Below are 27,634 nucleotides of genomic sequence, written 5' to 3'. Positions count from 1 at the left end.
GTACCTTCGTTGGACTGCAGCAACGCTCAAGATGGCACCTTGACAAAGCCGCCCTTCAACCGCCACGCTCAAGATGGTGACGTTTCCTCTGCGATTCCCGCGCCACGCCTCTCAATTTACGCGAGAGCTGCCAGCCCGTCGTGATGGAGCCGGGCTGCGGTGGTGGTGGTGGCGGCGGTCCGGGCTTGCTCATCGTCAATAACAAACAACGGAGCGGAGGAGTTGGACTCAACACGACGACGCCCCCGCCGCCGCCAGGAGGGAAAGGCCGGGAGCCTAATCGTAACCAGCGTAAAGACTCGGAGGTTAGGCGGGGCGGGGAGGCGGCGCGGACTTGGCCACCCGCCTCTTGGGGAACGACGCCAAGGGGCCTTGAGGGAGTGCTCCCCACCCCACCCCAATGACTTAAATTGTGAGAGGGGGGGGATGTCTCTGAGTCGCTAAGGGCGAGCAGGATCGGTTTGGGAGTCCTCGTTGTGTTTACGGGCCTGGGTTTTTATTAACAGCCTCTCTTTCAAAGCCCCCTCAGCCGCCTCCGCACGAGTTTTGCCTTCCTTCGTTCAGAAGGAAGGCTTGGCCAGGTAGCCCCTAGAACAGGATTCCCCAAGCCGGGCAACTTTTAAGATAAGCGGACTTCAACTCCCAGAATGCCAAGCTTGGAAAACACCGCTCTGGAGTTTTGTTTGTCAGTCTGACCGGCTTCTATACAGTACAGAGCTCTTCCTTTTTTTAAAAAAGAAAAGAGCTCTTTCCTAGCTATCTAAATAATAGAATGTCAAGAATTTGTAGTGATGTCATAAATGTTATTGTACTGAAACGACAATGTATTCCAGATGCATAGCAACACAACAGAAACGGGGGAAATACAATGAAAAAATATCTCTCCCCTCAGTCTGGGTACGAATAATTTACAAAAGGCAGGGCAGACGAAGAAATAGCCCATTTATCTGGAAATAGCTCATTAAAATTGGTGGGTTTGGTTTTGAGGAGAGAGTGGCACCGTAGAGCTGTAGAGGGTGTTTGCTCTGGCAAGCCTAGATGGAGCATAAGTGACTGAGCAAAGTAGCAAATAGTCCTGGGTGAGAGTAAAAAATAAAGACCGGAGGTTTCTTGGATTTGAGCTGTGCTCCATTCCTGGTGAAAGCACCAGTTTTGTACATATGCGTTACCATGGTAACAGTGAAGCTATATGGGGAAGGTTTAGCTTCTGTAATAAAAAAAACAGCCTTGGAAAACAGTTTAGTTAAGCTGTCATTTCTTCCAGGGCTATTCAGAATCACCAGACTTTGAGTTTGAATATGCAGATGCCGACAAGTGGACCGCTGAACTCTCAGGTAAAGCAGGGATTGCTTGAGTTCCTTTGCTTATATCTGGCAACGTTTTCTTTCAATGACCCGTATAAAACAAAAGTTAAACCAGTTGCTATAATTTTTAGGACTCAATAGGCTTCAGATTCAAAATGGACAAAGTTAGGTATGCTTGTAAGCAGCCGTCAGCAACTGGGTAAAGCAAGCATTACTTCCTGAATCATGGTGCAGCTCAGAGTGACTGACTGGTGCTGGAGGAATGTGCCTGTCAAGTCCTTTGAACCTGAAATGCAATGTAGCCTATTAATTTCCACTGGTGGTTTCATGTTACTAGTTAATTTTGCATAATTATTATGAGGACTCCTTTATAAAGTTTTAGTGAAATAGCATTCACATGAAAGTTTTTATTTGGCATTTCTTTTGTACCAATACTGTATTTTTTGGACTAGAAGACGCTCCAGACTATAAGATGCACCTAGCTTTTGGGGAGGAAAACAAGGACAAAATATTGACAATCAGCTGTTCCAGGCTGCAGGGACCATCACTGCCTCCGCGCACCCCATTTTTGGCCTCCACTCATTCCATTTTCCACATGTCCCATTCCAAGGCAATAGGTGGCAGGGATCGCTGCTGCCTATTGCTGCCGAATGGGACGCGCGGAGGTCAAACATGGGGTGTGCGGAGATGACAATAGGCAGTGGTGATCCCCGCAGCCTGGAACAGCTGATTGTCAGTATTCCGGGAGGCCAGTCCAACTGCGAATCAGCTGCTCATGCTAAATCAGGATGTGCTGAAGCTAGCCAGTCTGTTTGCTGTTTGCTGCAAGGAGGCAAATTGCTGGGAGGCAGAGGCCAAAAGGTGGGGGTTGTCGAGTGGTCGGGACTTTGGCAATATTCGCTCTATAAGACACTTCCACCCACTTTTTGGGTGGGGGTTGTCTTATAGTCTGAAAGATACGGTCCTCAGTTTCTTAATGACCGCTCAAAGTTATGACAAGTTATTTTAAAAAGTTATTTAAAACCCATCCTCAAGGTTATGATTGCTGCAACCCCCATGGTCACATGATCACACTTTAGGGCCTTGGCAACCTGCTTGCATTTATCTCCAATTGCAGTATCCCATGGTCACACGGCTGTGATCTACCCTATTTTTGCCATGTTCTGGGGAAAAAAACCCTCACTGAATATGCTGGATTTTCATAATGACCACAATGTTCACTTAACAATTATGTGATTCACTTAATGACCATGGTGACTAGCTTTACAACTGTTGTGAAACCAGTTATAAAACTATGTCTGGTGTCTTGACTTGCATCTGTAACCGCTACAACCATAATTCTGGGTTTCTTTGTGATTATAAATCAAGTACTATTTGTATGATTTAAGTTGTGCAAACTGTCAAGTCTCTCGCAATCAAAGAAACTAGACTCATACCAATGACTCATACCAATGACTCATCCCATTACATCAGCCCTCCCACCGGGTTAGGAGGGAAAGTATATTACATACCCCATTGGTTAATGAATTTTGACTGTGGGGTCTAGGAAAGAAGACTTCTCTCCCTCCACCGAAGGAATATTCTCCTCTCCACCCCACACCAGGAATTTCTCTGAAGGGAATGAGCGGTTGAAAAATGTGAAAAATAAATAAATGTTGTTTGATGTCAGAAATAAGGAGTTATAAAATAAGGAACTTGAGAAAAAAGGTATAAATCCTCCAGTCCCCTCCAGCTTTATGAAAGAGTCCATTAGGATTTGGGCAGGAATCTCTGCAGAATTTAAATCTCTTTTTTTCCATAATGTTTGCTTTATGGATTGAGTCCACTTACTTGATATTTTTATTTGATCATTTATTTTTAGGGATTCTATTTTTTTTCAACTTCAGCAAAGTCTCTGCTTCTCAATATTAGTCAACTTTCTAAATAGTGGTCAATTTGTCAATATTCTATGCTATCCTGTGAACTGCTGATAGGACATCATCTGAACTGGTTCCTCTTTAACACCAACATCATCTATTATGCTGTTTGAAGGATTTCTCCATAACTTCATTAAGATTGTCATTTTAGCATAAGAAAAAATTTCTATCATACTATTTTGAATCTATACTTATTTTATAGTACTTCCGTAAAAGGGAAATATGTATTGAGACATAACACATAAACAATACATAGTTGAGAATTAGATCTGAATATCTAAATATTATTACGGGCTGGCTAATAAGCAACATGTGAAGCCATTGTTTTAAAATCTGTTTTCAAATCATGCTTTGTGTTACCTATGATGGATTAGTATCTTCTTTTCCTGCCTGCTTTCTTGTAGGGTGTTGAACAGAGTTGTCTGGGATGATACACCCTACTAGAGCCCAATTAAGCTTGGTAAACTAAGCTTTGATAGCAATTCAAGGTGGCAAGTTATCTTTCCATGCTAATTTTTTTTTAAATGGATGATAGACTTGATTTAATATGAACTGCCAAGAGTCCATTCTATTTGGAATAAATGTCTAGTGTTATAAAGTAATGGAGTTTTGTTCTCTATTTTCAGAACTGTACAGTTATACTGAAGGTCCTGAATTCCAACTCAACAGAAAATGCTTTGAGGAAGATTTTAGGCTGCATGGTAAAACTAGTTACCTCTTTTTCCTCCATGGAATGTCTTGAGACTTAGTCTGTATATGCTGTATTTGAAATGGGGCTAAACAACAAAAGGTTGATTATTTTAGTATCAAGCATTGAAACTGAACTATCAACCACTGCAGATTTTTTGTGATCTGTAATGTTTAGGGTGGGATAGAAGTTTCTTGTTTGGTTTTGCTTTGACATTAACACGTGACAATAATATGAATGGCACATTTATTCATTAGCTTGTGGATGATGTAAACTTAGATCAGTTCAGATCTTTGCCAGGTTCTGGCCATGTTTACATATTATATCGGTAGAAACAACTAGCTTTTGTTGATAGTGCTAAAAATAGTCTAACCGAAGGGTTAGCAACATAGACCTATGACTTAAGATCTTGTAATACCATAAAATAAAGTCTGAAGCTGTCCAAAATAAAAATAAAAATCTAATTTTGTTAATTACAATTGGCTAGAATCTTGTAAAGTCACAAAATCTCATAAATAAAACATCACATTTCATTAATGTTACATAAGCTTTTGAGATCTTGGAGGAAATAGCTGAAAGCACATAAGATTACAACCACTTTTTAATGACCATTGCACAAAATTATATTTTTTATTGCTGCAAACGGTTTACTTTTTTTGAAGAAAGAAGTCAAAACTGTGTTGTGATTTCAAATAACTTGTATTTCTAGTCTTGGATAAAAAGTGGACTGAACTAGACACTAAGCAACATCGTACTCATGCCATGCGACTTCTTGATGGCCTTGAGGTCACAGCTCGGGAGAAAAGGCTCAGGGTAGCTCGAGCCATCCTCTATGTTGCACAAGGTATGCTTGTATCTTTCAAAGAAACTGCTTAGTCTTAAATACCTACTAATTATGATATTTTAGTAGAATTTTTTTCACACCAATGTTTCCTTTCAATAATAACAAAGAAATGCTAAAAAAATCAGCAAAATTTATTTATTGGTATTTACTCTAAACATAAAAGAATGTATATTTCCATTCAGCATGAAAACTGAATTACTGGACCAGTTTCATTTTTATTCACAGATGTTGGAACTGTATTCTAGAAATGCAATCACAAACCAAAAGTAATGAACATTTATTTTTGTGCCTCAACTTTGCAAAAAGATTCTTCAATTTTTTAATATAAAACTCCTTGTGATTTCTAGTTAGTTTTATAATAAATAACATAAATGCATTATCTTGCTTTAATTTTAACATATGCTCATCTGTATATTGTCCATAGGGAGTCAGTATAATTAAAACTTCTCAACCTTCATGCTTTATTACCTAATTCTATAAGAAATTTCTAGTTCGGTCCTAGAAATGGTTTGAAATGGGTGTGATACTTTTGGAAAATTGATACCATAGTTTCTGTGTTAATATTATTTTACATTTCTTTTATTATTTGAATGTTGTAGTTTCTCTGCTTTTCAGTGTAAAACAAGGGCAATCTGTCCTGAAATGCATCATATATTTTTTTATTTCAGGCACATTTGATGAGTGCAGTTCGGAAGCTGAAGTTCAGTTTTGGATGAGATACAACATTTTTCTTCTGCTTGAAGTTGGAACATTTAATGCTTTGGTGGAGCTTTTGAACATGGAAATTGAGTGAGTTTCATGTTGTAACAGTGGGGCCTCTGAAAAGACCACATGCTGTTTAGATAGCCTAATTATGATCTGCCTCAAGATACATTTTTGCAGCTTATGAAGGAAACATGCCAAACAATACCTTTTATCTGTTCATCCAGTTTTATCTAATTATTTCATAGAAAATTACTTATTTGAAACAATATTCAGAGTGTAATTTTAAAAATGTAGGTAGTGCTACAAGTATTTTCATCTCCTAACATGTTCCTAACCGATTATTCAAAAGGTAACTAGAAGTTGCTCCTGAATTTCTAGTAATTTCATACTATGAGGCACATGGGATTTCTCTCTCTGAATTCTTTCTAGGTAATCAAATTAACAACTACATTGGGTAACTGCTGTTGGATAAGAGAGAAAATTAGAAGAAGGTGAATGCCTTTGCAGTATGCCCATGGTATCCATGCCATTGTTTGTCTAATATCCAATGTGACATTAGTTTCAGGTGGTGGTTTGGCCTAGAAAGCAGAAATGTCTTTCTCTTTTTCTAGTAACAGTGCTGCCTGTAGCAGTGCAGTGAGGAAGCCTGCTATCTCCTTGGCTGACAGCACGGATTTGAGGTAAGTCGTTGCTTATCAGTCTGCACTATCAAGAAACTGAGATTCTTTTTTGTTACACTAACTTGTATTGATAAGAATGTTTTACCTTTTTTTGCTTCATCTTGGATTGATATATTCTTATTAATACAATCTGATTTTCAAATTATCACAACATACTGCATGCCTTTATTGGGGCAATGAAGAAGAGAAATAGAATAAGATGAGATGCTGAATAGAACATGCTTAGGGTGAATATTTTATATATGATATATGAATAACTGCTTCCTCATCTTTGGGTTCACTATGACTTTAAAACAGTTTAGCCTCCCAGAAGATATTGCAAAGCTTTAAATCACACAGCTTAGTGAATCCTACTTCTGAGCCCCATTTTTATAGGTACAGAACAGGGGTGTCAAACTCAATTTCCTTGAGGGCCGCATCAGGGTTTGTGTTTGACCTCAAGAGGCTGGGATGGGAGTGGCCAGGGTGGGCATGCCAGCTTGACGTCACTCATGATGGGGGCACCTGTGGTGGCACCGCATATGTCCCTCCTGAGCTCCATTTTTGCTGGCAGAGGCACCACAGGCTGGCCCTTTGCTGTTTCCAGGGTGGGCCAGATCTAAGCACTCCATGGGTCGGATCTGGCCCCCAGGCCTTGAGTTTGACACCCCTGGCATAGAATCTCCCCGTCAGTGGTGTATTTCCCCAGCATTCTTGGTGGGAAACCAACAGAAATAGTTATGTTTAAGCCTCCCACATTATTTATATAGCTCAACACATTAATGTTAAAAATTTTGCCACAATTTAGGTGCAGAGTGGGTCAAATTCAAGCTGTGACTTCTTCAGAGACGTTGTTATATTATCCATTGTAGCCACTGTCCATTTGAAAAAAGCCCTATCTATTAAAAAAAACCTAGCATGCCCTTGGTTTGCATGGGAACCTTTTCTGTAAAGAGGGTGTTTTTCTTAGAAAAGTATAGGTTGCTAAGCAACAGCAACCCTCAAAATAATGACATGGACCAAAAATAAAATGTTTAGCTACGTGTTACCGTAAAATTTGTTATTTCGAATGTAACATCTTTTTTCCCCTTATGAAGGATGGCTCATTTACTTGGCTTATTGTTTTGTAAAGTAGTTTTTAATGAAGCCAATGGTGTTGTCAGGAATTTCTCCTTCTAACCTGTTCAGTCTTTGATTGCAGGGTGCTTCTGAACATTATGTACCTTATTCTGGAGACTGTCCGTCAGGACTCTGAAGGAGATAAGCCTGAGTGGAAGACAATGAGACAGACCTTCAGAGCTGAGCTAGGTAGTCGTCTCTTCTTGCTCATGATTTAGAATTTAGCTAGTTAAATAACATTTGCTCAGAAAGATAGAATTATTTTGTTGTCAGAAAAGGCTCATGACCCGACAAAAGCGCGCACGACAAAAGTGCGCCAACAAAAGCGTGTCGCTAAAACCGCAACATCATCAACGCGCCGACAACAGCACGGCGACAGAAGGCCGCTTTACAACAGCACGGCGACAGAAAGCCAATTTAAGTTAGGGTTAGGGTTAGGGTTACGTTTAGGGTTAGGGTTAGCGTTACGTTTAGGGTTAGGGTTAGTTTTACAGCGCACTTCTGTCGCCGCGCTGTTTTCTGTGCGATTCAGCGCTCATTCGTTGGAGCGCTTTAGAACATGCAGTTTTGTCACCGCGGTTTAGTCGGGCGCGGTTTTGTTGTTCGCGCTTTTGTCGGTGAACCGAAAAGGCTATGCTAATATGAGAAAGAACTTTTTTCCTTTGTGTTAATCAGTGCTCCCAGATGTGTCAGCATCCCCATATTGTTTAATAAGACAGGCCTTTATTCCTAAGATCTCAGCTCATGATTGCTTCCAATCTTTCCTTTTCCATTGCCCTTCACAGACACTCCTATTGTTACCTGCTTTGCTTGTCTCAGCACCTCCCAGGCATTCTTCTCATTTGGACTGTGCACAGAGAAAAAGACATTCGTTATCACCTCAAAGCCTCTCTCAAATCTTCTTCCTGGAGAGATTTCAGGAGATGATGTACAAAAATTAATTAGCAGTTTTCAGGAGGAAACTCCAAGGAAATTTTGATCCCCCTTCAGACATCATTGAAGCTTCAATACTGAGGCTGTGTTACTACTATTACTATACTACCATTATACCCAGAACACCTTTAAAGACTGCCCAATTTATAGTGCAGTCTTATATATGTCTTCTTACAGATCAGTGATATTGAGTTAGGTGAGATTTACTACAGGTAAGTATGTTTAATATCCAGCAGAACCTAGGCTTTAACCTTCTTTGACAATTATCTAAGGAGAAATTTAGCTAAATGCTTTACCCTATTTCTCATATCAAACTAAACAAATTAAGGGTAATTTGTTGAAAAAATAATAGCTAGATGATAATATAATGCACTGAACCAGAATCAAACCATTATAGCTTTGTATAATGTGTGGCCAATCAGTATGGCTTTTTAAAAAACCTGGCTTGCTTTTAATCCTAATTTTCTTATGGGGAACTGAGGCCCAGATTTGCATATGTATCTTAGAAGCCTTCTATCATGTTCCCAGTTCCTTTCTGTAGTCCATTGTGATGGACACTGACCCTTGAAAGGCTGGAAGAAAAAGTTTTTCCCCCCCTTGCCCCCTGCATATTTTCTGAGTGGGGTTCAGCTGGGATCTGTGTGCAAACGTAATGTGTTTGATAGAATGTTGAACGAGTTCGGCCCAGGTCCACATTCAGTTCTCCAATGAGCCTCATAGTTCATTGGATTCAATTTGATTTAACTCACAGAGTGATTGTCTATGTTCATGCAACTTAGTGAATTACAGACTAGCCAGATTTTAGCCTAGTATGCTGTGTGACCCTACCTATGGTCCACTGGTAATTATAGATAACTACACTGAACAAAGGTCTCAACTAGATGATCTCCAAACTTCCATTGAATATTTTAGCTGAATTCATACAACACCTTTAGCCATGGTTTTCTTATTAAACAATATTCTTTAAAATGATGATTGAGCTAAGTCTTTGACTCCTGGCACCATAAGACAAATAATTTCTTTTTCATTTACTTTTGAGAAAAACTACAGTATCTGTATGAGGAATCATGGACCATTGTTGATGTTATTTGTTGCATCATGTGATATAATACATATAAACATAAAATTCTAAATTTTGATGCTAGCATCTGCCTTCCTGTAGAACAGTATTTCACGCATTTGAGAACAGAGTGAAGAAAGCAGATAGGCATGTTTTTTTCATGAGGCCTTGATTCCTTCTACTCCCAGAATTATTGTGTTCACTGGAGCAGACAAGGTGGGGAAAGCAGTATGGTGATGATGCAAGTCCCACTCTTGTCTGTGCAAGGCCACCTCCACATATAGGTGCTGCTGCATGTTCTCATAAATCAAGAATGAGGACAGCAGGATGAATCTTGATACATGGAGAATGATTGCATTAATTACACTATTAGAGTTAAATGAATGCCATCATTGCAGATATGAATATATTATTTAACTGGACTAAACTATACAAGAAATCAGAATAAGCAGAAAATTATTCTGAAGAAATGTGGTAAATAGCTAGAAGCTTTATTGGGTTGACAGTAGAGAATGATGTTCAAATACTCAAAGGTGCCTTTTCCAAAGGCAACTGGACTTTTTTTTTTCCTTGAAGACATTTCGCTTCTCATCCAGGAAGCTTCTTGGATGAAAAGCAAAACATCTTCAAAGGAAAAACAAAGTCCAATTGCTGTCAGGTTTCTGAAAGATGCCCTAATTAATTCATGAGCCTCGAGCCAAGTTTCAAAAGAAATCCAGTCATTTATTAGGAACACCATTTCGGCAATATCCCATTGCAGTCAGATCTGATCTCATTTTAATTATGGCTGAACTTTACCCCTGTTTCCTCCCTTCCCTCAATCTGTGTCATAAATCACATTCGCCAACAAGGTGCACATCTCAAAAGCCTGCTGTAGTAATCTGAGATCTGACTCTAGCCGAAGGTATGCATGGAATGCACTTCCCCCTCCTTTCCTCACCATTGCAACTTTATGAGTTGATAATTGCCTTTGGAAAAGGCACCTTTGAGACAACAGTGACCTAGATGACTGAGTAGCTCCATAGATGTTCAAATATGTAACACAAAAATTCAAGGGTCTCATATAACATGTTTGTTATCAATATATTATTTTTCAGGGGCGCCTCTATATAACAACGAGCCGTTTTCTGTGATGCTCTTTGGCATGGTCACTAAATTCTGCAGTGGCCATGCTCCACACTTTCCTATGAAGAAAGTGTTGCTGCTGCTCTGGAAGACTGTCCTGGTAAGAGGCTCCTGTTTATAAATATATGATGCTTCAACAGGTTGCTTGCTAATATCTTTAAATTGGTGGTTGGTACAATGCTAAAGTGATGGCAATATTGTAATTTAAAGCTAGGGAACATACTTAGGTCTAAAGTTATTTTTAGTATGGCATCTTATTATAATTAGTATTGCATGTAATTATAATTAAACAATATGTGTAATTGTGAGATTGTCCAAATAATCCATTTGTATGTTCCTTGTCCTAGATGAAAACAACTAAAACCACTGAAAGTTTTCACATTTTTACACCCTCTTTATGAGGGCTCAGACCCATGTGACTGGAATGGTGTATAAATTGTGTTAATAAATAAATAAACTCTCGAGTAATGCATTTATTAACTACCAACATTGATGGCTGAGGCAGGATCCTGAACAGTGTCTAGAAAAATATCTCTGTTCTGTATGTTAATGAAAGAATAAGCAGATAGTTATTTTTAGCAGTTAGTATAGCTGGCCTATAGCCGTATTCTCTGCACAAATACATTGAAATATAATGTACAATAATATAAATTATTAAATTTGAAAACATTTCCACTGCAATGCTGTAAATTGTCAGGTTTCCGAAAGATGCCCTAATTAATTCATGAGTCTTGAGCCATGACATGGCAACTGAATTAGTTGACATAAATATGAAATGAGACCACCGATTCATTTATTGGAATTTGCCAATGTATGTTAACAAAAACCAATACATACTCACTTGGCTAGAATATACACTTTATGAAGAATTTCAGGTTTAGATAGGGGTTGCAGGAGAAACCACTTGGTGAAATCCACAGCCGAGTTTTTATCTATAGCTTATTAAAATTGGAGGCAAGTAAATTCCTTCACAGAAATCCAGTTTGGTTTATTTTATCCCTTCTGCTATATTTTTCTTCTTATCTTCAATTGTGCCTGCTTCTTGGAGACAGCCTGGGCAGATCCCTGTAGTTTTCTTGGCAAGATTTTTCAGAAGTGGTTTGCCATTGCCTCCTTTCTAGGGCAGAGAAAAAATGCCTGGTCCTAGGTCCTCCAGGTGATATCGTGCCCCAGGGAGGACTAGAGCTCCCATTCTCCCAATTTCCAGCTTGATGCCTTAAACACTACACCAAGAAATCTCTCAAACTTGTATCTATACTATTGCCAAAATTGTTGAGGTATTGCTAGAAGAATGCTATTGCTGCTTACCTATGTTCATTATATAACTAAATACCACCTGATTAACAGGTGGTATTTGCTTGAAAAAATGCAAGTGGTCCCATGAAACTAAACTTGCAAACTTCAAGCAGCCATTGACATTTTTTATTACATTAGTGATGACATTGCTGTAAATTGTCAGGTTTCCGAAAGATGCCCTAATTAATTCATGAGTCTTGAGCCATGACATGGCAACTGAATTAGTTGACATAAATATGAAATGAGACCACCGATTCATTTATTGGAATTTGCCAATGTATGTTAACAAAAAACAATACATACTCACTTGGCTAGAATATATACTTTATGAAGAATTTCAGGTTTAGATAGGGGTTGCAGGAGAAACCACTTGGTGAAATCCACAGCTGAGCTTTTATCTATAGCTTATTAAAATTGGAGGCAAGTAAATTCCTTCACAGAAATCCAGTTTGGTGTAGTGCACGGGGGTCAAACTGGCGACCCACAGGCCAGATGCATCATGTGCAGGCCAGACCCACCCCAGCTCTTGAAGGGGGAAAACGATGTGAAATGTCACGTGATGGCAATGTGACTTGGCGAGTTTGACACCCATGGTGTAGCAGGTAAAGCATCAGGATAGAAACTACGAGTTCTAGTGCTACTATGAGCACTAGCAGTCACTTTTGGTGAAAAGAGGCAGCTATAGAAAGGAGGCAGTGGTAAAACACTTCTGAAAAATATTTTCAAGAAAATTGCTGGGACTTGTTTTAGCAGTCTCTGAGAATCCAACACAATTGAATGGAAGAAGAAAAAAACATATTCCATCATAGCTCTCCATTGCTGCCATGATGGTACCTCTGGTCCCTTGGCAATTTCCAGTTCAGCCATTTGCTGGAAAATGCTATCACCCTGCTGAAAAAAACTTCCTCATGTAATAGTTTTCATTTTCCAGCAATAATATATCCTTTGACAGACTACTGGAGAGCTCTTTTCCATATTGTAGCAGAGCTAATATGGGCAGAGGGAAAGCTCATTCCTTCATCATTCCTAAATATCTTATTTCAATCCCTGCCTGCCTTTCCTGGATTCCTGCTCATTAACACAAAACATACACTGTAATCTAAATCCTTGGGTCAGAGGTTCCTCCCATACAAGAGTCTTTAAAAGTTAATTGGAAAAGGGATTGTGAAGCAGATAATTAGCTAAGCTGTGGCCGTGTACTGGACCGTGGACCACAGGTTGGGGAGCCCGTTTTTAATGTCTTTATATTTAAATACGCATAATTATTTCTAAAATTGCCTAGAAAGTACAAAATATTGGGGGGTGAGGAATTAATGTTAAGTGAATTACTATAATACATAACTGAACAAGACTACACATCATAAAAGTATTTTAGAATGACACAAAAAATACAGAGATCTTGATACCTCACAATACCACAAGTTCAGTGTGTTTGCTATCCTTTTAGTGCACCCTTGGAGGATTTGAAGAGCTTCAGGATATGAAAGCAGAGAAACGAGAGATGCTGGGTCTTCCCCCACTTCCTGAGGATAGCATAAAAGTGATCCGCAACATGAGAGCTGCATCTCCTCCAGCATCAGCTTCAGATTTGATTGAGCAACAGCAAAAACGGGGTCGGCGGGAACACAAGGTGAACTTTAGAACTATAGGACTCTGGGGGAGGTATGGTGAACTGTATGGCAACCTTTTACAAAACCACAGCAACTGCAAAGACCAAGGAATTCTCTCTGGATAAGGAGATGATAGGACAGTGATGGCGAACCTTTTTTGGCTCGTGTGTTAAAAGCCGGGGGGGGAGCGCAGGCGGAGTGCATGGGCATGCCACACATGTGCGTGCTTCACCCCCCTCTGTGCACATGCGCGCACAACAAGCACTCCCACACACACACACTTCTCCCCGGAGGTCCTCTGGAGGCTTCAGGAGCTTCCCTGATGCCTCTGGAGCACGAAAAACTGGCCCTATGGGCAGAAGTCCATTCCCGAACTTTCGGTTTGCCCATAGGGCCGTTTTTACCTTCAGGAGGCTTCCCTGAAGGCTCCGGATGGTGAAAAACAGCCCTATGGCCAAACAGGAAGTGACTTCCGATTTGGCCGTAGTGCCGTTTTTTGCCCTCTGGAGGCTTCCCTGAAGCCTCCGGAGGGTGAAAAACAACCTCAAAAGAAGGCCAAAGTCAGCTGGCCAGTGCGCACATACACACTGGAGCTGACGGCAATGCCTCACGTGCCTTAACAAATAGTTCTGCATGCCATAGGTTTGCCATCATGGTAATAGAATATGCTCCAGATGGCATGGAGCATGAGGGGACCACAGGATTGTAGTTTTCCACAGATTCAAGTGCCTAAAAATGATAGGATCAGTCATCTTTCTCACAACTGCAGCAGAACCGTTTAAACAACACTGAAATTGTACTTTCTAATCAGCTTTGGAAATTGCCTATTAACTTTCTTAAAGCTGTTAGAGAACTTTAGAATAACAGATTTGAAGACTTCATCATGTTAGTTTAACAACTCGGAACAAAAGAAAAATTAATTATAAGAACTGAAAGAATTTGACATAAATAGCAAAAAGCTAAAGAAGATTTTATCTTAAAGATTATACAGTAAATGGATTGAGGATCTATATAAATTTGGAATATTGATTTTTACTATAAGATTCTAGAAATAAATATAAAAAATAAACAACTTCTGACTTATTTGGCTATCTTGGCAATTGCATGTCATAAATTAAAAAACAGTTAATACTGGGACTTACAAAATAATACAAAACATTATAACATCAGAAGTATTAAAGGACATTTTTGAAAAATGGAGCCAGGATTAGTAACTATAATATCAATACTGTCAGTAATAATGTCAGTTTACATTATAAAAGATAATGAAGGAATGACGGATGTAGAAATTTTTTTATCAAACTATAGAAAGTACAGAATATGAAGTACAAATCGCAGACTAAGACAACAGTTTCAAAAAGGACACTTTCCTGGATATGCAAAATTAACTAGATTTGTTAACACCTTGAAGAAAACTGATGGGATAAAGAAGACTTGAAAAGAAACCAAGTTCAGCAACAGTATTTGATTGAATTAAAAATTAAGACTGTTAGAAGTAAAAGGAAGGCATATAAAGTTGGTTTATTTGATCAAGATTAAAATATGACACTTTTCAATGTCTTGGCAATCTTTTATGAACTTTTTGCTGAAGCTGGGATTAAAAACTTGATGTTTTATGGATTTGCTTATAGATAAGAGATTTGATATGGGATGAAGAAAAATCTGTTTAATTTTATAGGAAGTGAAGAGTTATTAAATTTGTTTACATTTGTGATCGGAAGTCACTTTATGTATTTCTTCATTTTTTCTTTTTTCCTACACGTTTTATTCTTTCCATTCTCTTCTCTTTCATTTAGTTTATATTACCGTATTTGTTACTGTTGTAATTATAATTATTAATAAAATAATATTTTAAAAAAATAACCAGAGTGCTTAGCAGTAGAAACAAATATCATTGAGATGCAGAATGTGAGCTAACTAGCCTCTCATTGAATGTATTTTCCTCCAGGCTCTTATTAAACAGGACAATCTAGATGCATTCAATGAGCGAGATCCTTACAAAGCTGATGATTCCCGAGAAGATGAGGAGGAGAACGATGAAGACAATAGTCTTGAGGGGGAAACATTTCCTCTTGAAAGGGATGAAGTGATGCCTCCTCCTGTGCAGCACACTCCAACTGACCGACTGACATGTCCAAAAGGTTTGCCTTGGGCACCCAAAGTCAGGTCAGTCCTTAGCCAGGATTGTTGAAATGAAAAATCTTTTAAGTTTAAAAATCAGCTTCTTGAGCTTCAGGTAATGAGAGTAAGCTGTGTATTTACAGTGGCAATCTTTATAGGTTGGTGATTTGGGGAATGCTTGAATTGGGCAATACTTTATCCATTTCCTATTGTACTTCCAGGGAGACTTGGTTTGCGAAATCTAGATGCATGGCTACACAGAGAACAAAGCATACCAGAAATTATATATACAGTGCATTCAAAAAGTATTCAGATCCCCTTCACTTTTTCCAATTTCGTTATGTGATTATGAAATGTGATATTTCAAGTTTTTTTTCTTTTCAATAAATTTAGTAAATTTACAGACATATCTAAAATTCTATTTTCACTTTGTCATTATGGGCTACTGAGTATGGATTAATGAGAAAAAAATGAATTTCAACAACTGTAGAATTAGGCTGCAGAATAACAAAATTGACAAAAATGAAGGGGGTCTGGATACTTTTCAATGCACTGTGCTTTGGGATTATGAAAGACTGCTATAGAATCTCTCAATCACCATCTTCAGTCAAGAAAGCCAACAGCTCCAAAGGCTGTTTAAAGTACTTTTAGTATTTGAAAGCACTAAAAATAAAAAGAGCTATTGTGATATATGCAATGTCTGCTGCTTTCAATGAATTCAAGGGATGGCTAATTACAGTAAGAAGGATATAGCGGTTATGCACAATTGCTGTTAGATATAGAGTTGGAAATATGTTTAAAGCCAGCACTGGCTAATCCCTATAGTGGATTTCTGCTCAGTTTGATTAAATGTTGATTTGGTTTCTTTTCTGTAGAGAAAAAGATATCGAGATGTTCCTGGAATCTAGTCGAAGCAAATTCATTGGCTATACCTTGGGGAGGTGAGTTAAAGCAGCTTAATTTGCATGTTGGCCATTAGACTAAACTTAATTGTTGGTAATTTGAATTGTGTTTATACAGTATGTGTGTACAAATGTTTATATATGTTACCAGAATATGAAGTTTTATTGTCTTAATCATTCTTGCTGGTGCCATTATTGTAACGTGTATAAATTTCTGCTCTATTGTTGCACAATATGCCCAGCACTGGATTCCCCACTCCCTCTTTCAAATAAATGCATGGTCATTTTGAAAGTATAAATATAGCACTACCCTTTTTTTAGAAAACCTTCTTTAAAGTTATTCTGTGTATATAGGATGTCCTCAGGTATAACCACTCCTTTAGTAACCATTCAGTCTTGCAGCAGCACTAAAAGAGGGTCACTTATAAAGTTCCTCAGAATTCTAGCTGTCACAGCTTCTCCAGTTGTGTGTCCACAATCCAGGCACCTGGTTTGCAATTATGTTATTGCAGTGAGCCATGGTCACACCATTGCAATTTCTGATGTTCCCTGCCAACTTCACACAAGCAAAGTCAATGGGGAAGCCAGCAGGAAATTGAAATTTGTAGTCATATGAGGTCCTACTTAATAATGGCAAGGAAACTGTCAGAATTGCCATCACTAAGCAACATGGTTGTGTGACATCATACTTTATGGCCACGTTAATTAATGATAGCCTAATTGCTATTCTAATCTGCAGACTACCTGTAACTTTGGGGGGGGGGGCAGGATGCCTTTGACTCTTGATTACTCCATGGACAAGTCCATGCAATTTTTTAAGCAACTTTTTTTTAAAATGGTTTGCCGTTGCCTTCTTCTTAGGGCTGAGATAGTGTGATTGGCTCACGCTTGTGCCTAAAGTGGGGCTAGATCTCATTCCTCCTGATTTCTAGGGTGGTGTTTTTAATGACTACATCAAACTGACTCATAACTCTTAAGAAAGACTTAAATATTATTAAGACTAAAATATGTATACATATATGTGTACGTAGTGTCTTTATAATTTCTATTTTATTTAGGTTCTAAAATTTATCCATTTTTTTTATTTTTCTTACATAATATAGTGGGCTGAATGCATGTCTTTCTGTAAAAGCCATTGTTTATAACACTTGCATTTGCAGGTTTAACTTTTTTTTTTACATTTTTATCAGCTGACTTTTTCAATTTCTTTTTTCTCTCCAGTGACACCAACACCGTAGTGGGATTGCCAAGACCAATTCATGAGAGTATCAAAACTCTAAAATTGGTGAGTTTCCGATTGCCCATGCTTTTCCATTTTGAGGTTTAGAGAAGCTCTCACAGAGATGCTCATTTTCAGTTTTATCCCATCTACTGCTGCAGCTACTTTCTCAGACAGGGTTTGACAGTTCAGGCTTATGAAGTAAATTTCCTGTGTCTTATTACTTTATAGCACAAGTATACATCTATTGCAGAAATTCAAGTTCAAATGGAAGAGGAGTATCTACGTTCTCCCTTGTCAGGGGTAAGTGTCCTGGGAAGAATGCCATGTATTGAAGAAAGGCATCTGTATGAAAAAAGGAGAGTGGTGGGAAGAAAGCATATTTCTCTTGTAGAACTGGACTTGTCATTGACTCTTATCTGGAGATGCTGTGTGTGACCTACTCCTTTTATTTATATATATATATATATATATATATAGATAGATAGATAGATAGATAGATAGATAGATAGATAGATAGATAGATAGATATAGATATAGATATAGATATAGATATAGATATAGATATAGATATATATGTTTTATCATTTATTCCTCCTCCTTGCATTCATGACAGAAAGAGAATTGATTAAAAAGCATTTCTTCCCCTTCCTCAAATAAGAGTTTCCACAGAACTCATTATCTTCCATGGAAAAAAAATAGCTGTTCCATTCTGTATACAGTTGTTTGTATGTCAAGATGCTCTGAAATTGTCTGACTTTGGGGGGGGGGGGGGGGGGAAATGGGTCAAAGGTTGCTTTGGCTTCATTCTGATATGGAATGAAGTATTCAAAATATACCAGTTAACTTTGAACGATGGGTGAAAAACATATTGCAACCATCTGCTTGTCTTAATAGGGGGAAGAGGAGGTTGATCAAGTTCCAGCTGAAATCTTATACCAGGGTCTTCTTCCTAGCCTGCCTCAGTACATGGTGAGTTGCAGTCTGTTTGTGTGCATATTCTCTCTTAAGGAGTTTCGCCTCTGTTTCTTAATTATGTTGCACTGTCTCCCCATCATTTTCTTGTGGCAGAAATTAACTCTTTCCTTTAGCATTCCATTGTCTTGTTTAAACATATCTTTGTGATGTACCGTATTTTTCGGAGTATAAGACGCACCTTTTCCCCCCAAAAAGAGGGTGAAAACCTGGGTGCGTCTTATACATTGAAAACAACATATTGGGCCTCCTGAAACCCTGCCCCCTTCACCAAAATGGCCATGCATAGCCTTTATGAGGTTTGTAGAGTGCTCCTGGGGGCTGCCCCCCCCCAAAACGAGCAAAAAACAGGTCATTGTATGCTTGTTTTGGGGGGCAGCACCTAGGAGCACTTTGCAGGTCTCTCAAACTCTCTGCATGCCCCGTTTTTCCCAAAAAAATAGGTGTGCAGAGAGTTTGGGAGGTCTGCAGAGTGCAAAAACTTTTTTTTTTAATTTACCTCTTCAAAATCTTGTGCATCTTATACACCAGTGCATCTTATACTCTGATATACTATTTTTTTGTTTTCTGAAACTTTATGTTAACATCCTGCCATCATTGAGATCTAGGAAGTCCCCTCTTTCTTACCCATGCATGCTTCAGAAAGTCTTCGCTACAACATTTAACTATGATTTGTAGATTGCCTTGCTGAAGATTCTGCTCGCTGCAGCACCCACTTCCAAAGCCAAGACTGATTCCATCAATATCCTTGCCGATGTTTTGCCCGAGGAGATGCCGTAAGTTTTAGTCGTAAGCCAGAAGCAAGCAGTGCATGTAATGGATGAAGATAGAAGATAGCACTGTGATTATTTCTGATTTAGAGTTTTACTGGTTTAGAATTTTGGCATCACTTTATATGTAAGATCAAAATGGCTTGCCAAGTTAATCACATATATTGAAATAAAACAGGCAGTAATATTTCTATCCAACCCTCCCCCCAATTTTAAAAAGATTCAAATGAGGGAGGTTTAGATAAATAAACCTCAACTAAATGCTGAGTTAAAGAAAAAGCATATTTGAAACTAAAAATAGAGGCACCAAGTTTTCCTTCCTTGAATGAGAGTTGTGGTGTTGTCTTACAATGTGACCAACTATGTTTGGAAAGTAGTGGAATGTATAGCAGATTTTTATTGTTGAATGCATTGGGCTAGTAAAATCATAGACTGGATTTTCATTTAACCTCTTGTCAAAAAAAGGGCTTTGCAAAACCTAGAAACAAACAATAGCTGAAACGAAATTTAAATTAAAGCCTGCCTATTAATAACAAAACCAAAATTTAAATTAAAGTCTGCCTATGATATACATACTATTACATTTAACATAGCAATCACAAAAGTTAATACTGCTGGTCTGGTTTCCAGAACAACTGTGTTGCAGAGTATGAAGCTGGGCGTTGATGTGAATAGACATAAAGAGATTATTGTAAAAGCTATTTCTGCTGTTCTGCTGCTGCTGCTCAAGCATTTTAAACTGAATCATGTATACCAAGTAAGTATGTACTAGTGTGAGCCAATATCACTGGAAATGGGATGAGGGAATGGAAGAATTTGCTTCCCTAACATACTCTGTTCTGTTTTTCTTCACCAGTTTGAATACATGGCTCAACATCTAGTGTTTGCTAACTGCATTCCGCTTATATTGAAATTCTTCAATCAGAACATTATGTCATATATCACAGCAAAGAATAGGTAGGTGGGAATGATGAGCATTGCATATGTAAAATAGTATGTGCATGGTACTAAATATATAGCCCTTAAAATAACAGGTCATCCCCCAGGTTTTTGCTTACAAGTAGGAATGTAGAGTAAAGTCTTCTATGGTGAAATGGGCGGCAAATAAGTTTAATAAATAAGTAATAAATATGCCATTGAGAAAGGCCTGCTGAAGAAATGGCCAAGATAAATAGCTTAGAGGTGTGTTGTTTGAACAAAAAATTGAGCTATGATTGAGAGATAAATGGAAATTAATGTTACTAATCTCGACCAATACTCTTCAAAACTGGCTGGAAGTTATGAATAATGCATACTTTACCTAATTTGCCAATCTTCTACAAAAGAAATCATTTCCTTTTTCCAATAAGAACCATAAAGTATTCTAGCAGATATTACTATATAAAAAGCCAATTCAATATATTTTGTAGAAATAAAAGGTTTAGTAATATTTAATAAAATAGATAGTAGGCTGGGCAAATCAATTCTGGTTAATCTTATCAGTAGGACATCTACAATTTTATTTAACTGTAAAATTGATGTTTTTCTTTGCTTTGTTGCACACCAGTTGATTTGATTCTGCAACCATTGGATCACACAGTCCTTAACTGGATAACTTTCTTCATCTGACATCCCTAGCAATTCACTCAGGCATTCTTATGTTTCAGCATTTCTGTTTTGGATTATCCATATTGTGTGGTACATGAGCTACCAGAGCTGACTGCAGAAAGTTTGGTAAGCAAAGCTACCTATAATTTTACTTTGGGAGGCACATGCCAAAATTGGACAGAATACCCTGGCTTGCTCTGTTAAGTCTTCTCTTTTGGCAATACTTATTTTTGCTTTCCCTTACAGGAAGCTGGAGACAATAATCAGTTTTGCTGGCGGAACCTATTTTCTTGCATTAATCTTCTTAGGATACTGAATAAGTTAACAAAGTGGAAACACTCTAGGACCATGGTAAGCCGGAATATTTCCATGTTTGTTTATCACTATATAGATTTTATATGTATGATGCTCTACTCTAGACACTGTTGGACATTTACCATAATCTTGATCCTGGGCATATAAATTATGACAGAGACAACAATGTAACTTAGACAGCTGATCTGCTACTTTACTTTTCCAGATGCTGGTAGTTTTCAAGTCTGCTCCCATTCTAAAAAGAGCCCTGAAAGTAAAGCAAGCCATGATGCAACTCTATGTATTGAAACTTCTCAAAGTGCAGACAAAGTACCTTGGACGTCAGTGGAGGAAAAGCAACATGAAAACTATGTCTGCAATCTACCAAAAAGTGCGACATCGGCTCAATGATGACTGGGCTTATGGCAACGGTATATATCTTGCGTCTGTCTCCTCTCATGGCCTCTACCCTCCCAGCCTCACTGTAAACCTTTCAGGAATGCTGATTTGTTGGTAGCAGTCCATGTCCCTTAATGAATAGACTTCTCTTCTAAATGAGCTGTGATAATAGATTATTTTCTGAATGGATGTGCTTTGCTAAGACAAAGTATAGCGTCGTCAATAACTTTAGGTACAGATTATCACAGTCTTGGATAAGGTGCTATTAATGAAAATCAATTTTGTGTTACGTTAGTTGTGAAGAGCAAAATTTAAAAGCCTATGTAGGTCATATTATGGTTGGTTGCCAAATAAGCCAGATGTTTGGATTTAGCATTTTTATCCACCTGTTGAGTCTTTCCCAAGAAGCTGGGATAGATAAATATTATCATTTGATGGTATTGAAGATATTGTCTCAGGATGTAAGTTATTTCAAGTAATTTTTATTAATTCTTGCGGTGTTCAAGTGGTGCTACAGATGTTTTGGGGTTTCATTCAAGGAGCCTTTTAATATTTGTATTATCTTGGATTTCTTTTGCCCCAGTCATTTTACTTGTATTTTGTAAGTTTTGTTATTTTGCAATTTTCTCCAGTTCTTTCTTTTCAATTCTACATTCTCTAGACACTTCCCTGTCCACTAACCAGAATTTTTTGTCTTTTTTTATTGACACTTGTTAAATCTGAGTTGTTATATGGCAGGTGCTTGTATGTTTGAATTCTAAAATCCCAGAGCATTTCCATTTGCTATTACTTTGTCTATTGTCTAGTGGTCCCACCAGTTCTTGCTTGCAGATATTCCAGTGCACCATTGCTACTTTGTCATGCCATTGTTTGTAGTCAGTCTGTGTGATCTTCTTGTAGCAGCTATTATTATTGTTGTTGAAAAAAGATGGCGTCTACGTGTGAGATGTCCTAAATGAGAAAATATATGCATTTTATCCATAGTAATTATATTTCTTGAGTGTCTCCAGTGTTGGAAATCCGGTAAATAAATAATATTGGGAAGCCATATGGTAACATTTTGGAATTCTTCTATCAATATTATTTAGCTGTGATGAGCAAGAAACTGTCATGAAAGAACCTCTACAGATAGTTCTCAACTTATAACCACAATTGGGACTGGAACCCCCATCATAAATCATGATGGTCATAAATTGAGTTGGACCCAATTTTCCAACAATTTTTACAGCAGTCATGTAACCACAGTAGTTAAGGAAATCACATGCTCATTAAACAAATTGTGTGGTCATTAAGCGAATCCAGTTTTCCTAATGAGTGTTTCTGCCAAAACTCCACAAAAAAGGTCGCAAATTATGATCTCATGACCACCAGGAAACTGCAATCAATCATAAATGCAAAGCAATTGCCACATGCACCAAATTGAGATCACATCAATGCAGTGGTCATAAGTGCAAATACCAGGTCATAAGTTACTTTTTCTAAGATCGTTGTAACTTTGAACTCTTGTTAAACTTAGAGTCTGCTGTAAAGCACTGTTAATGCTTTGATGGCTGGTGCAGGACTGAAAGTAACTGTGACTTCTTAAATGTGTTCTTCATGGAAATTGTCAAAAAGCTGGAGCCTCAAATTCAGCAGCATAGACCATTACAATTACGGTTAACTAGGAGAGGAACTGGGACCAAGTGCTGTTCCAAAGGAACATATTCTGGGAGAGCTCTACTTTCCCTGTGTAGCATCCCAGCAAATGGTATTGCCTCATATGTGTTTTTCTTAGGCAGATAAATATACCTCTTCCCCATAGAATAGTATTTAATTACAGGGAACCACATAGCACAATACATATACTGCCAAAAAAATGAACATGATTAAAGTTGTAATTTATCATTCCACAATACAGGTAGTCTTCAACTTAAAACCATTCATTTAGTGACCTTACGAAGTTACAATGGCACTGAAAAAAGTGACTTATGATTGGTTTACACACTTGCCATTGCAGCATCCCCACAGTCACATGATCAAAATATGGGCGTTTGGCAACTGGCATGTATTTATGACAGTTGTACTATCCCAGAGTCATGTGATCACCATATATAACCTTCCCAGCTGGCTTCCAACAAAGTCAATGGGGGGGGGGTAGTCAAATTCATTTAACAACTGCAGTAATTCTCTTAACAACTATGGCAATAAAGGTCATTAAAAAGGGGTGCAGCTCCCTTAACTGCCTTGCTTAAAAATGACATTTTTGGGGCTCAATTATGTCCGTAAGTCAAGGACTTATTGTTTTGAATGAAAAGATTCAGCTCTGGAAAAAATCTGTCTTTTTCTTACAAATTACTTTGAGAGAAATTCTATCATATTTTCTCATGTCAATCTCTTCAGTTACATGAAAGTATGTTTGTATTGTGCTTATTCCTGGTCCTCTTTTGGTTGAAGATCCAAAAGTAGAAAGTAATAATTGCAGAAGCTTTCATTTGTAGACCTTTCCTCTTCTCTCACTCACGTAAGCCACCTTTGACAGACTTGAAACCCACTGCTGCATCTCAATTCAGCTGTTCAAGGACAAAATGTATTTTATGTAATTGTATCACTATTATTCATTGAGGTTTTCTTGATAAGCTGTCTGAACATTTCTAATGTGGCAGTGTAGCTGTTTTCAGTTAATCGCATTCATTGATTTTCTGCCTCATAACCTCCACAGATCTGGATGCACGTCCATGGGACTTCCAAGCTGAAGAATGTGCCCTACGTGCCAGTATAGAACGCTTCAACTCTCGACGCTATGACCGGGCACATAACAATCCTGATTTTCTACCTGTTGACAACTGTTTGCAAAGTGTGTTGGGCCAGCGGGTGGAATTGCCTGAAGATTTCCAAATGAATTATGACTTATGGCTGGAAAGGGAAGTTTTTTCTAGACCGATCTGCTGGGAGGAGTTGTTGCAATGATGGTTTATAAATGGAAAAATCTTTCAAGACACGGAGCTAATACATGTGCCCAAAGATAATGTTCCTGGTCTACAGTCAACCAGGCATAGAGGAGATAAAATTGTTTTGTGACTTATAAACAGCAGTTTTTTCTTTTTCCTCCAGGTGGCAGCATGTAACCGACAATGGCTTTCCTACAACTTTGGGGCTGCTTTGGTTATTGATTGCTAAATAAGTATAGAGTAGCACAGCTTGAGCTCTGGGCCTGTTGTGGCAAAATATCAAATGCTGATACTCTTGTTCACTAAACATGGACAACTATTCTGTTCCAAAATTAAAATGGCAGCTTTTTTTTAGCGATATTCACTATCCTTGTTCCAGAATGACAAAGTGACATCATTTTCTTACTAGCTTCTAAGAGGAAAAAGTGAATTCTTAGTCATGCAGATGGGAAGAGAAAAAGGATAGAAAGCTATCTAATACAAAAGGATACAGTCTGATTAAGAGGAATATAAACTGGAAATAAGATATGTATATAGTAGTGCCACAGAATCCTCAGCTTCTGGGACAAGATTGGGTGTCTAAGTGCTAAAATGCATAAGCGCAATTCTGGGCTTATCTCAGTCTTGAAAGAAGTTGTTTTCCCAATTTGTGCCTCAGATTGAATCAAACTTTACATTGAGTCACACTCAATGTAATTGAGATTGATAAATATTCAATATTAATATCAAATTTGTGGCATTTTAAGAGACAGAAAACATACTGCTTTTATGTTTTCTAAACATCCTTTTTCCTGTTGTAATTGTCTGAAATCTAAAAGATTTTCCAATGAGTGTTCAGCACAGGTGCGTATGCCTGTGTAGCTTTCTCAGTTTGGCTTAGCATGATATATTCATTCTCAGTTTCCTCAATCTAATCTTGTAGAGCCAGACAGCTCTGTCCTCCATGGATGCTCCACTTCAGTCTAATTCTAGCAAAGAGAAGTAGGTGTGTTATTTCCATTGTTGTTTTGTATGGTGTCCCTGAATGAGATGGAAGAAAAGGCTCAAAGAAGGTGATAAAATGCATTTGTTAATTGGGTGAATGACACCTGTTTCCTAGGAGATAGTATTCCCTTTTCTGATAGACTAAATCTCCATAGCTTCAATTGGATTTATGAGTGTTTCATTATATTTGTGAACCAGGAGCAAGCAAAATACTGCTCTCTGTGTGGCATGTTGGTTTTCTAGATGGTTTTATAACCTGGTAATTTTGGATTGCAATCCTAAAATGATTTACTTGGAAATAAGGCCCAACAAAATTAATATTCCAAACAAATATGTTTAGGACTGGAGTTGCATTAAAAGGCTACTACAAAACCAGAAGTGCTTTCCAGTTAACCTGATTTACTTATACCCAAATTTTCCTGTATGGTTAACTGAGTTATGATTGAAATTGTAGAGTATCTCTCATAGAACAATAGGAACCAAAGTTTATTTTATTTATTTAAGAGTAAGAATTAAGTTTAGCAAATCTTTAGGACACTGCAAACAAAATCATGTAGGAAGCTAATGTAAGGATTATAACAATAGTTAGAGATTTCTAACTCTTCAATTAAAAAAGTATCCTTTTGCTTACCTCAGCATTGTGAATAGTATAATGAAGATTTACAATTAGATGAACAAGGGAAAAAACATTAAAACAGCAAAATACCTCTTATGATCAGTGCTTGCTTATATTAGATGCTTATTAATACTTCCTAGATTTTTCTACACACTTTTCTACATGAAAAGTATGGGCTGGAGAAAGTGGGTATAACTCTGTAATATAGGAATAAATTATTGAAGGCATTGTTATTTCAATGTTATGCCTTTTTGCTGCTGCACTGAAATCAATAGGAAATCCTTCCATAGCCATCATAATGAAGAGTGTTAGTGTAATAATTGCATTGTCTTATATCTGCATTTGCGACTCACAAGGTCACTCTAGTCTCTGGCAGTTCTCCAATTGAGATGGCAATTAAATGTGTTTGGTAGAGCCAGAGCTAAGAAAGCAATATCTCCTTCCTATGTCATATTAAGAAGGGTTAACCTACCATGTAGTCTATTAGCATGAAATAGGGTATTCTTCCCTGCTTAGTTGTAAATAGCACTAGGTTGCTACCCCATCTGAGGTGGGGTAAAATTGATTTTCCCATGTTTCTTGCAGGTTAGTAATCCAACTTCTACACATTCTTGTTTCTCTGCCTCTGGGATCATATTCCCCATGTGTCTTCGTTTATGCCTAAAATCTTACAGTTTTTGCCAGAAAGAGATATGTGTCAATTCTTGCTTTGCCTTGATGGCCATTGGTTTCAGGAAGCCATGAAGTGAAATGAATAGCATCTTGACAGTTCATGCAGAAAGCAGATTTCTCCTGCTTTCCCCCTAATTACATTTTTTACAGGTAGGTAGAGTTGAGGTAATGGGATCTTTATTTTTCCAGTCTCGAATGTAAATAGATGAAAGTTAATGCATATTTTAACACAGTTTCAATTGTGCTTATTGGCAAACATTTTGCTACAGAAAGTTTGAGAAACAAATAGTTCTTTGGCATTCTAATGTATTTGGCTTAGCTGTAAAAAAAATAGCTTTTTTTCATTTCTGATATCAGCAAGCATATGATACTTTAAATTCTTCCATCCTAACCTTAAGGGTTGTTTTTGTTTGTTTGTTTTTTGTCAGTACTTATTTATCAGCAACTAGCCCTCATAGTTAATGGGGCCAATTGGAGAAACAAGCAAGTTTCAGTCGATAACTAATAGAGTGGGGTGAGGTGGGAGATAGCCTGTCTTTCTCAAAAGTCGTTTTGAGAAATCTGATTGTTGTGATACCAAACCAGAAGTGGTTGTGCGATCTCTGCATTATCATCAATAGATCATAACTGTTGATAATTTTGAAATAGGTTTTTCACCCAAGCATAAAAGGAATTGTGCATTTCAGTTTATTTAATCTTTTCCATCTTTCTGTTAAAAGCTGAACATGCTTAATAAATCATCATACATTTTGGGGAAATACCTTACCTGCAATGGTGGATTAGCACCAGTGGTGGGTTGCTAATCCCGTTCCAACCGGTTCGGTTGGGATGGGGCCGGCGCCGTCCTCGTGCACGCGCGCAGTTCACGCATGCGCCTTAGCGCCTGCACGATGCTCCAGCTGCTCACGG

The 27,634-nt window shown here is 38.0% G+C and overlaps 1 protein-coding gene across 2 annotated transcripts; it reads left to right on the top strand.

The window, feature by feature from the left end:
* The first annotated feature begins 20 nt into the window (after positions 1-20).
* On the top strand, positions 21-26,989 carry STRIP1 (striatin interacting protein 1). 2 transcript variants are annotated; one of them, XM_032218168.1, is made up of 21 exons: positions 21-305; positions 1,265-1,334; positions 3,847-3,921; positions 4,618-4,752; positions 5,421-5,541; positions 6,075-6,137; positions 7,318-7,424; positions 10,326-10,453; positions 13,097-13,279; positions 15,208-15,425; positions 16,256-16,321; positions 17,504-17,567; positions 17,733-17,804; positions 18,399-18,473; positions 19,155-19,252; positions 19,877-20,003; positions 20,103-20,203; positions 20,893-20,959; positions 21,080-21,184; positions 21,354-21,558; positions 24,225-26,989. In XM_032218168.1, the coding sequence occupies exons 1-21, from the start codon at positions 144-146 to the stop codon at positions 24,470-24,472; spliced, it is 2,490 nt and encodes an 829-aa protein (XP_032074059.1). In that variant the 5' UTR covers positions 21-143; the 3' UTR covers positions 24,473-26,989. The 2 variants fall into 2 exon arrangements, with proteins under 2 accessions (XP_032074059.1, XP_032074058.1); XM_032218167.1 differs by having other exon boundaries at positions 22-305; positions 6,069-6,137.
* Positions 26,990-27,634: the final 645 nt, after the last annotated feature.

This window comes from Thamnophis elegans, chromosome 5, assembly GCF_009769535.1.
Source record: "Thamnophis elegans isolate rThaEle1 chromosome 5, rThaEle1.pri, whole genome shotgun sequence".
Lineage (NCBI taxonomy): Eukaryota > Metazoa > Chordata > Lepidosauria > Squamata > Colubridae > Thamnophis > Thamnophis elegans.
The sequence above is the reverse complement of the archived record's forward strand: the minus strand, read 5'-3'. Positions and strand labels throughout refer to the sequence as shown.